This window comes from Parasteatoda tepidariorum, chromosome 7, assembly GCF_982258835.1.
Source record: "Parasteatoda tepidariorum strain Cologne lab strain chromosome 7, Ptep-v5.0, whole genome shotgun sequence".
Lineage (NCBI taxonomy): Eukaryota > Metazoa > Arthropoda > Arachnida > Araneae > Theridiidae > Parasteatoda > Parasteatoda tepidariorum.
Genome location: NC_141761.1, coordinates 111,695,321 through 111,708,134, shown reverse-complemented (window position 1 = coordinate 111,708,134; position 12,814 = coordinate 111,695,321). Strand labels below are relative to the sequence as shown.

The following is a 12,814-nucleotide window of genomic DNA, read 5'->3' as shown; positions in this document are numbered from 1 at the left end:
CCTGAAAATAATAAAGCTGTATAGTGTCACCTGATAATTACTATTTTAAATAGAATCTTATAGCACGTCTAATAATTTGGCCAAGGACTGTATACCCCAGCATTAATGATGGAATTCGTTACTGTACAAACTGGCCGTCTGTCTTGTGACATACACATTATTTTACACGTTCTCAGAAATATTTCGAAACCACCATGATTCCATTTACTTTGAAAATTATATTTCTTTAGACTGTTAAGATATTTGTAGGACATAATAATATAAGCATGTCTTTTGGTCATTTTTTGAAAGCTTAGTGTTCGAATTAAACTTCAATAATACTCATGTTTTTATATGCATTTTATGCGCTTTTTACAGTCGTCTTTTTGAAGTAAAGATCTGTGCAATGCTTATCAATGCTTATTGTTAATTTGCAATTTTTTAAGTAAAAAGCATCTTTTAGTTTTAGTTTTAATAACTTTTGAATAAATAAATCTGCATTTGACATTCATTTGCTACAAAAAAAAAATTCATTTTATAGTATAGGTCTCTACTTAAAAGTAAAATAATATTTTTTCTAAAGTATATGAACTTTGGAAATCAAATAAAAAATTCAGTTTTTTTTTAAAGTTAAGCTTTTTTCAATTTTTTTAAATATATATTGTCGAAAATGATTGTATAATGTTGCTTATGTTTTAGGAATAAATCCTTGCGACTTGATTAGATGCGGACCAGGTCAAGAATGTGATATCGATAAATTTGGGGTCGCGTCTTGCCAATGTCCACCAACATGTGAATCAAAAGTGCATCCAATCTGTGGATCAAACGGCAGGACATTTGACAATGATTGCGAACTCAAAAGACAATCCTGTCTTCTGAGACAAGAACTTACAATCATTCACACAGGAGAATGTGGTATGTTGTTTTTTTAAAAATAGCACTGAAATTTAATAAAAACATATTTGTAATCAGTAAACGTGAAAAATATGCTTAGTTTTTTCTCTTGATGATCTAAAACAGCCTGTTTTTGAAAAAGTTGCTGAGTTGCTTTTATTTTAATAATAAAAATAAATATACGAATTTGATCCATAGACATCGTTAAGATCCATATTCCCTGAGGTGATGAAGTACATCAATTCGCTAATTTGTATACGTCACTTCTGTAGATTATTATTTGGTGAAGGTTGTGGTTTGAAATTCGTATCAAAATTCTACATTAAAATAATTGAATACGATTGCCGTTCTAGTAGGTCATTAAGGCACTGGGGATGCGATTGTTCTCGTTTTCAAGTGGCGCCATCTATGGCCAAGAATTTGACTTCTGCCTCACCCATTCGTCACACCCGTTTATGGGGTGGACCCATTCATGCATCCATTGTTTCATCCACAGATCGTAATTTTGACCTGAACCAGAGAACGATCATTCTCCAATCCAGTACCTCCTGAGGTATAATTTGTTTTTGGAACATGGATGACTTTGCGACCCTACAGATTTAGCGTGCAGCAGTCACCATTTACGACACATGGAGTCTTCGGCCGGCTGGATTCGAACTCCCGTACTCGCGAACGTGAGTTCAACTCCCTACCAACCAGGCTATTCCGGCCCAAAAATACGATGCTAAAATATTAATTTAAAAAGTAATTATCTTAAAGTCTATATTGTACTCCATTGAATTATATTACCGGGCTTTATAAACTTGATTTAGAGACACTATAGTAACATTATCTGAAACATTGTCCTATCTAATTATCTCAATATACCATATTATCGTTCTTAAATTTTATTACGCGACATTATTTTTAACTTTTTATACTACAATAATATCATTTCGACTATCGAATGTTACTGCAATATCAAGAATATGGTTAAATTTAATTTTTATTAGAATTGCATCAAGTTTGCACCATAACATGGTTCAAAGTATCAATATTATGAACCGATTGAGTGTATAGAAAAATCAAGAAAGTCTACCTTTATGAAAAATTTACCCTATTTAGCTCAATTTTCTTTCTTTTGTTATTACTTTAGTTTATTTTTATTTTGAAACTAAGTTATTCTTATTATAGACTCTAAAGTATTAATTATTTTTTCTCCCGAATTAAAAGGAGAGCATGGTCCTTGCCATACTCATCATTGCTCTTATGGAGCAATGTGTGTTGTAAAAAATGGTCAAGCGGTTTGTGAATGTCCAACATGTGCAGAAGAATTTGAACCGGTTTGTGGAACGGACGGCATTTCATACACAAATGCCTGCAAACTTAAAAGAGAGGCTTGTGAACAAAAAACAGATATTATAGTCTCCCATGAAGGACTTTGTAGTGAGTAGAGTTTTTTTTTTTTTTTTAATTATATTTTTGCTTGATTTAAAACTTCCTCAAATCGAAAGGTGTTAAAACCTTGATATGAATATTCTGTCATTGAAACTTATTTGAATGTATTTTATTTTTAATTCAGTTTTAATGGTGATATTGAGTGGAAGAAAGTTTGAAGTGCGTTTGGTAATTAACACTCAGCAAGTTAGCTTTAAAAACATGCCTTACGGTAACCCCATGACTGTATGCGCTATTCGGCAATTAATTAAAATGAGTATTGGGGATAATTAAATTTTGCCAGTTAGAAGTATAGACTAGACAAAATTTTCATTTCCAATTGCAAACGTATATTTATGGCTCAAAATAAAACTGTATATTTATGACTCAATCTTATTCCAAATATTTATGATTCAACTTAATATCACACATTTATGACTCAATCGAGCACTATGCCTTTATAGTATTAGGTAAGGACATGAATGGGAGACTCATTCTAATTCTATCCATTTATTTCGAACTTTATTACATATTTATATCGCAACCTAATACCAAATATTTATGACTCAACCTATTGAGTCACTCTTGAACCATGAATTGCTGCTGAGTCATAAATGTAAGAAACTATATAATATTTTACGACACAACTTTACATCATATATTTATGAGGCTATTTAATATTACCTTGCACAGCTTTATAAATAATCTGTATTGCTCTTTCTCTATAAGAGAATAAATCGAATTTTTAATTAATATAACTTTATTATGTAAATATAACTATAACACTGTAAATATAACATTATGCATAAATTTTAAAAAAATAATGGAAAACGTATTTAATGCTTCGCAAAATGTTTCAAAATTAGATAACAATTTTCCGGATTAAAAGATTTGGAATACATCTCCCAGATATACGGGGAAAAAATATTCAACTTCAGATAAAAAGCATTCAAGTGTGTATCAGATAAAGATCATAAAAATTCATATTATTTTTTGATTTATTTAAATACAAGATAAAGACATCTCTTACTTTAATTAATGGCACATGCAGTACCTGCACAATCGGTATTGTGCAGTACCTGTTACAACCTCTTACAGATCTAGCGTCTTGCAATCGTAATTGTTTCGTACTGAACTTAATATCAAATTAACAGAACAGGTTTAACAGAATCTCATATAATCTAATTCTATTGTAAATATAACATTTAAGAAATACCATATACTTGAGACTCAACCTAATACCATATATTTATATCTCAATCTATTACTATGAAGCTCAACTTTATACCATACATTTATGAATATTCCTAATACCCTATACTTAAGACTCAATATCATGCAATAATGATTTAACCCAATATTTTGCATAGCTCAGTAAATTAACATTATTGCTCTGCGTGGTGCGAATAAACAAACAAATAAAGTTTAAAAAAAAGTATTAGCATATTTCTCAAGTTATTAATCATTTATCGAAATCAATTTACAGCTTATATTCCCAACAAGAAAACTCAGAAAATACTCCCCAGATAATCAGGAAAAAAATTAAGTCAATGATTAGATAAGAAAAATTCAAGTGTGTAATGGATAAAGGCACAACCTAATGCTATATATGACGGCTAAATCAAACACCATATATTTATAGCTACTATTACTACGAATTTCAGCCTTACAACATACGTTTATGAATCAACCTAATACCACATATTTGAGATTCATTATCATGATTCAACCTAATATTTTGTATTGCTCTCCGTGGTGCGAATAAACAAACAAATCAAATTTAAACAAGTATTAACATATTGATAAAGTTATTAACCGCTTCCCTTACCAATTTGCTTGGAAAAAAATTCTAAAAATCAACATATTTTTTTATTTTATTAATAAATACAAGGATCTAAAACAAAACATAATGCACAAGTTTTGAGTTGAAATTTTAATTTTTTCTCGTATAAAAAATATTTAATTTACAATCAGTTTACCATCCCAAATTATCTCGGGCGAATGAAAAAAGTTAAATATTAGTCTTTGTATTATGTTCACATCTTCATATGAAAATTCATCGGCATTACTTTCACTTTAGCTCACGAACGCCATTTTTTTACTCATTTTTTCTATGTCAATTCATCAACCATCGCTTATACAATTGTATAAAACACATCTGCAGTCCCACAAATAGCAAAACTCGCAAACAAAAATTGGTAAACTTCCAATCAAAGCAGATTATTATTATATTTTTGTTTTGCTTCCTGCCGAATAAAAACGTGATAAAACAAAACGTATTGACGAATTCTGATATGCCCGAGTTTACTCGTGATAATGAATATTTGCAATATACCCGTGTTAACTCGGGATAATCAGGGGACCGGTTAATAATTTATCGAATGAATTGCTTCAAAGGAAATTAACAGCTTATTTTCCCCACAAGAAAACTCAAAAAATACTCCCCAGATAAACAGAAAAAATATAATGTTAATCATTAGATAAGGGAAATTCGAGTGTGTAATGGATAAAGGCCATAAAAAAAGACTTAATATCTTCCATGTTCTTAAATAGAATACAAAAGTATCTCTCTCACTTTAAATTGATTTAGTGTATGACCTCCACACCCCTCCTCTTTTAGATACCTGTTACGCCCAACAGTGCGACTTTTATGCTGTCTGTGAAAGCTTTGGAATGGGTGAAACTCGATGTGTTTGTCCAGAGGTTTGCATTAAGGTAAGACATTCACAGGAAATCATAAAAAAATTCTCAATGCTTCTTTTATGAGTTCCAATCAACGAAAAACTGTTTAGTATTTATCTTAAACAGCCTCCGGATAGATTCTTCGTCTTTTATATGACCATTTTATATCTTATCAAAGCTTTTCTATTTCTTTTTCTAAAGATAGATTGACGGCCATTATTTTTGGAGGTCTAGATACGGCGTTTTAGTCGTATCGTGAGATAAGGGCATTTAAAGTGAGATTACTGTTGAAAGCAGTTATTTTTTCAGTCAATATTTCAGAATTTGTCAGCGTAGTGACAGTTTTCTATGACAGGGAAAAAGAATTCGGTTTTATTTGTTACAGATTGAAGAAAAACAGCATTGATTTGCTGGAATTTGTCATTTTTGCCAGAATTCTGGAAAAGAGTGAATTGCTAGAATTTGTCACAATCGCCAGAATTCCGGAAAACAGTGATTTGCTGGATTTTGTCACAATTGCTCGAATTCTGGAAAACAGTGATTTGCTGGATTTTTTCACGATTGCCCGAATTCTGAAAAACAGTGATTTACTGGATTTTATCACAACTACCAGAATTCTGGAAAACAGTGATTTGCTAGAATTTGTTAAATGCTTTGCGATCAATATTTGTTTGCATACTTGTCTTTCTTCAGATTTATAAATGCAAATTACAAATCTTTTGAATAAACTAAATCATTGATAATAATTTTTAACGTTAAATCATATCGAAAAAAAATGCTTAAATTCATTTGGTTGGACAACATTAGAAAAGTTTCACGCGAGTAAGGTGATGTAGAATCACCACCCTTGATACATATTTTAAGAATACTGGTCAAAAAGTAATGAAAAACGTATAACGTTTGCAACGAAAATTAATATTTAAATAAATAAGAAGGCACAAATACTATAGATACCTTAAATAAATAATCCCAAAAGACTGAAATATATATTTTTCGATATGAAATTTATTTTATCCTCATGAATATCAATAACTGATAAATCATTCATTAAGAGGGCTGTATTATCAGTATAAAAACAAGTTTGACTCTCCGACTGTTTGGAGTTCATCTTTATACTCTTTCCCGTAATCAAACAGACTTTGATGTTCATAGTTCTGTCTTTCTTAAAAATTCATTAGATTTCGATAGTGTTATTACTTTTTTTTAGCTTACACTTATTTACAACCCCTAAAGTATGTACTTTCTTAAATTCATTTTGGACAAAGGTTTCACAAAGGACAAGGGACAAAGTCAATTTGAATTACAGGAACTGCAATTTGTTGCAGAAGTGGAAAGAAACATGCAAATGTGTTAGATAACAACCAATCACGGTTTCATGTCAAAAAATATGCCAATCAAACAGTAATATAAGAAACTAACAATGAAAAGGATTACCGAAGTTGCATATAAGTGCCAGTGACAGGCGTTTAAAATATCATTTAATTTTTTTTCGAACTAAATTTGCTTCTAGGACTCCCAGAAGACGAATGAAAGATTCTGAGCCAGAGTCGAACGCATTTAAGCAGGATGACCTATCACATATGTTGCTATTTTATTCGGTCCCGCAGAGGACTGATCGTAAAGTAACGGGTTCCCAGTAGAACACCGAAGTCAAGCATCACTGACTGCGGGCAGTAAACGGGCGGGTGACCATTTTGATCAGCTTGCATAGGGACTGAGGGTGAGCAGCATCGGTTCTCATTAAACTGTTCTACCGTAAAGCGCTCGACTTCGCTCGTAGGTCATCGAGCTACCGAAGCGGGGGTGTCATCCCCTCTGCAATGGATCAAAATTGTGATGGATCATCCTCAGGGATGTTTCCCTGACCATCACCAATAGCCCATGATGCAGCACTTGTTCGACATTATTGAACTACATCTACAACCTAATTCTATATGCATTTTGATATATTAAATCTGCAAATATATTAACTCCTTCCTGTATTGAATTCGTGCTAACATTCGTAGGAGCTTACTAACTCTAAAAGTTTTACTTTATGTATATGTGTAACATTAATAAATAAAAATTTGTGAAAGAATTAATTGCAACCAATTTGATTAAAATTTTCTATATTATATATATATATATATATATATATATATATATATATATATATATATATATATATATATATATATATATATATATATATATATATATATATATATATATATATATATATATATATATATATATATATATATCCATTATGACCACCCTCCATCTATAACAATGGACTCGCCCAGGTTTACATGGTTTCTCGCCCAGGGACAATGTTTTCATGGGGCACATTAGGACCCATAATCCTCATAGAACAATTCCTGACGTCTGTAAGCTACTTGAACATAGTTGCAGACCAGGTTAATGGCAACAGTTTTCCTTCGGGGGATGGTGTTTACCAACAGGATAATGCACCATGTCATAAGGGTGAATAGTCGAGGAACATTCCATTGACTTTCAAGTGATGTCTTGGCCCCCAAATTCACCTGACCTTAATCCAATAGAGCATTTGTGGTCCTACTTGGAAAACCAAATTCGTGCTGTCACGCTACCCCCTCGCAATGTGAGGGAATTGCAGTTGGTGGGGGAATTGCAGGACCAGTTGGTGAGCGCTTTGTACCAGATGCCTCAGACTACCTATCAGCACCTTGTGAAATCAATTCCACGGCGGGTGCTAGCAGTTTTGAGGGCTAAAGGTGGTCCTACATGTTATTAGCAGGGTTGTCATAATGTAATGGCTCTTCCGTATATATATATATATATATATATATATATATATATAATATATATATATATATATATATATATATATATATATATATAATATTATATATATATATATATATATATATATATATATATAATATTATATATATATATATATATATATATATATATATAATATTATATATATATATATATATATATATATATATATATAATATTATATATATATATATATATATATATATATATATAATATTATATATATATATATATATATATATATATATATATATATATATATATATATATATATATATATATATATATATATATATATATATATATATATATATATATATATATATATATATATATATATATATATATATATATATATATATAATATTATATATATATATATATATATAATATTATATATATATATATATATATATATATATATATAATATTATATATATATATATATATATATATATATATATATAATATTATATATATATATATATATATATATATATATATAATATTATATATATATATATATATATATATATATATAATATTATATATATATATATATATATATATATATATATATAATATTATATATATATATATATATATATATATATATATAATATTATATATATATATATATATATATATATATATATATATATATATATATATATATATATATATATATATATATATATATATATATATATATATATATATATATATATATATATATATATATATATATATATATATATATATTAATTTCATTATTTTTTATAATTTAAGTTATTTTATAGTAGTTTATTCAAATTCAATATTCCTATTTTATTATTTTTTCTTTATTGTTTTTATGTTAGGTTGACGCTCCTGTTTGTGGCACCGATAATGTGAGCTACCCAAATGAGTGTGAGCTGAGAGTAAATGCATGCAAAAAGCAACAGTACATAGCTGTATCAACTAAAGGATTGTGTGGTAATATTCTGTTTGCGAATAATATTCCATATTCTTATTTAACCCCCCTCTAAATATTGAACACCCTAGGAACCATTCCAAACGTCGGTGAGCTTTTTATTTTTGCAACTACTTAAAGTGCGTGTTCTTAAAAGAAACGCTGCTAAAAATACATATTTAAGAAAGTTTACATAATTTTAAATTCATGTAACGAAAAACACCTAGACCAAACTAAAAAGAATTCTCAAGGAAATGGGTAAAGTTTTTTTCCACCAATGGCAAGCTGGCGAATGACGTTTCGTCATATAGGCATCTGAGGAGCAGAGTTGTAGGCCATTCTTTCAGGGGTACCACATTAGGTGTGGCCAGAGTTGCTTCCCCAGTAAGAACAGATAGAGTACAGAGAAGGGAAGAGAAACCATGCCTTTCCCGGGATTCGAACACAGAAACATTCTGATGCAAGGCCAGTTCCCTGACCCCTACACAGGGCGGTCGGGGCAATGGACAAGACTTAAAATGAGTGTTTTAAAATATGACCACAGTAAAAAATGCGTGTTTAAGAAAATTAAAATCGTTCTAGATCTAAAATCGATCTAAAATCTTTTTCTAGACAAAGCGTAAAATGCGTGTTAAAATTGGTCATTGCAGTTGATTCTGTTTTTCACACATTCAAGATCCTTATTATTTCTAATAATTAATGTTATTTTAAAGAGTAACTCCCGGATGAATTTCTCCACTTCTCTAAGAAATAATCCGTTTTTTTAGAATGCATTATTCATTCATTTATTTTTACTTTACTTTTGTTTCCTTTATTTATTTTTACTAAAAATAATTCCAATTTTGTAAATTACTACTATACTTTTTGAATAGTTAATTGGTACTACTTTGAATACATTATTATTAAGGGTCATCATACATTATTAATGATAAATTTTTTCTTCGATATAAACCAAAATAGGTACTCAAAATTAAATATACACAGCTCAAACAAATTACATGAGCACATGAATTTCACGAACGTAAGCGAATATTTCTTCCGATAATTAAGTTGAAAGAAAATATCCATACTCTTAAGTATATATGAGAACAGCATAAGTAAATTTTATAAGCAAAAAAAAAATTTAATGACGACAAAAACCAGCAGAAGAATTTATGGGCAAAAGCAGCAGCATTTTCTCAGTGGTAAAATTCAACCTTTAAGAAAAATGTACTTAAAAATGTCACGATAACGTGATTTACCAGAATTCATAACTAGGCATATATTACTGGTACACTGGAATAAGGGCATACACGAAGAAGCGTTGAAATGGCTAGAAGTGGTCATTGCAAGACTGGAATAGATTCCATGAGACAGGGCATGATTGACGTCGTCCAGGACAAGATCTTCCACGTCCAACCACAGCAAATAATGACCGATATCTCATGTCAACAGCTCGTCGAGACAGAACAGCCAACACCATACTTATTCAAAGACAGTTTTTTATGGCAACAGGATGAAGGGTCTCAACAAATCAATTTGGTTGGCCTGTATACACGCAACCCAATATCGTGAGTTCAATTTGGTTTGCATTGACGGTCTCACTCGGTTAACATGACGGCAAACGGACTCTAACCCATGATCCGTCTACCACTGATGATATTTCACATCAGCATTGTGGTCGGTGCAAGCCGGATGCGGATTCGTTCCGACCAGCCATAGTTGAAAATTCGAACCCGGTTCTCCTCATTAGAAGGCGAACGCTCTATCTCCTGACCCATCGCGGCTCAGGCATTTGTTATTGTAATTTATAACACAAGAACAAAAATCAATTATATTTTGTCATTTTTAAACTGTAATGGGAATTTAAAGAAGCGAAACTAAATGGCTTGCTAAACTAAGTCTGACGATGATACAAAAAATGGATATTAACTGGGTTAGATGAATAATATTTACGAAAAGGAGGCAAAACTTTCGAGAAAAACTTTATATAAAATATCAATGAATGATAGATAAAAGTATATCGTCATTCATTATTCAATTAATGATTATTAATGAAGTTGTGAATGACACAAAACCTTGAATGGTTTTTTTTCCAGAAGATATTAGATAAATGCAGAAAAAATTACGAATATTATAAACATGACGTAAAGAGCTGTTTTGAAAGCATTATTAAGTTAGCTATTCTTGCATCGTATATGTGATAGAAATGTTAATTATTTGTATTTATACTGTACTGTTTCTAAATTTAAAAAAATTTCTATTACTGAAACTTCTTGATTAAATTTTTACAAAACGTGGAAGAAAAAAATAGAAATTACCCAACCAATTATTCCTTACTTGTGTGTTTATAATAAATGATTATAAACGACGAAAATTCAGCATTCTTTGAAACATGAATTGTTTAGAAAATATTGTCTTCATTATAGTTCTAATTAGCTACTTTTTTAAAATGATTACTTCGAATTTATTCTTCATGATTAAAGAAAAAAGTATTGGAAAAATAAACGCAAAAAATAGTGACTTTGTTTGAAGATAATTAAGTTTTATCTCAAGATAATTTAAAATTGCAAATATATAATGAGAACATTTTAAAAATAATTAAAATTTATTGATAATTTGAATTTAAATCTTTATTAAAATAACAGGCATAGAATAACAATTGAATTATTTTCACGTTGAGATCTTTTTTTGTATTTTTAAAAAAAATTGCATTACAAAAAATAAATTACTATTTCAAGAAAAATGTAGTTTCTATTATAGAAACTTTTTATCGATAACAATTGATATTTAATTTGTCACTCAATTTGGAAAGCTATGTAGTTGTGTAGATGGAGTTTTTTTCTCTATCGAATTTGATGAAGTTGTAATTTACGGTTAAATAAAAAGGTTTTAAAGATTTATATTAATAAAAATTGGTGGGATATAAGTTTACATACATATTTTCATGCTTTTCAAGATCATTAGCAATTGAATAAATGTTTTCACAAATAATACATTCGTGATTTTTTTTTTAAATACAGAAAAACAATCATCGCATTCAAGTTAAATATCAATCGGGGTATTATTTCTATGATCTTGAAATATTTATTGTTAACGACGTTACATGTAAGCATGGTGGCATTCATTTCACTTGTTTAAAAAACGAGATTAACCTTTTTTTTTTTGGAATAATTTAGTAATTGCAATATTTTAAAGAATAAAATATTGGAGGAATGCAATGTAGCATCAGCAGGCCTGCCAACTACTAAGCTTTTCGCAAGATATTTCATATAGTATTCATTTATATGTTATGGCGAGGAAAATAAGTATAAATAAATGAATTATAAATAATGAAATTAACAATGAAATAATAATGAAATAACAATGAATAATAAATGAATAAATAAAAATAATACAATAAACAATAAACTTCTTTACGACTAGAATAAATGTTTACAAAAAGCGTAGAAAGCTAACAGCCCTGTAACATTATGAATACAATCTAATAATGCAACAATAAAATTAAACATATGATCCATCTAAGTTCGGGGAACGAAAAATATAATATTACGATTCAGAAAAACCAATTTAAGAATATATATCGCATGTCGGCTTACCTGATTAGAAATTAATCTGAACTTGACTAATAAAAGATGGTTTTCTATGTCAGATATAATTTAGAATTTTTTATTTATCATCACGTATTAAGTATTAATAACTATGTTATTTCCTTGTTTGTTTTGTATAACATTTAATTAAAATGAATACATCAATATGATATCAATTCAAAATTCAGAATTTATAAATTGATAACTCAAGCAGCGAAAGAATTATTCAGACTTAATTTAGTAAATGAATTAAAGATTTAGTTTCATTTAACAAGTGAGATACGTTTATTTGTACTGTTTGTGGAAAAAATAAAGAGTTATCTATTAAAAAAGGTATTTTCGCTGCTTTTAAAAATATTCACTAAATCCCTAAACCACTTTAATTAAGGGACACACGGCCTAGATGCAACTTATTAGAAGTTCTGTGATTGTTCTGTAGAAATAGATCCACGCGTGGGTTATACTACCCTAAGCAAAGTTATGAACAGTGCGCAAAATAAAGAAAACGGTCCACCAA

At 29.2% G+C, this 12,814-nt stretch overlaps 1 protein-coding gene across 1 annotated transcript in view; it reads left to right on the top strand.

The window, feature by feature from the left end:
• The window catches only part of LOC107448483 (agrin), a 115,315-nt gene that overhangs the window by 54,523 nt on the left and 47,978 nt on the right, over positions 1-12,814 (top strand). Inside the window, exons 6-9 of the mRNA XM_087168484.1 lie at positions 679-894; positions 2,086-2,298; positions 4,910-5,004; positions 8,637-8,751. Coding sequence (XP_087024610.1) covers positions 679-894; positions 2,086-2,298; positions 4,910-5,004; positions 8,637-8,751 — 639 coding nt within the window. The remainder of the gene's footprint in view (positions 1-678; positions 895-2,085; positions 2,299-4,909; positions 5,005-8,636; positions 8,752-12,814) is intronic.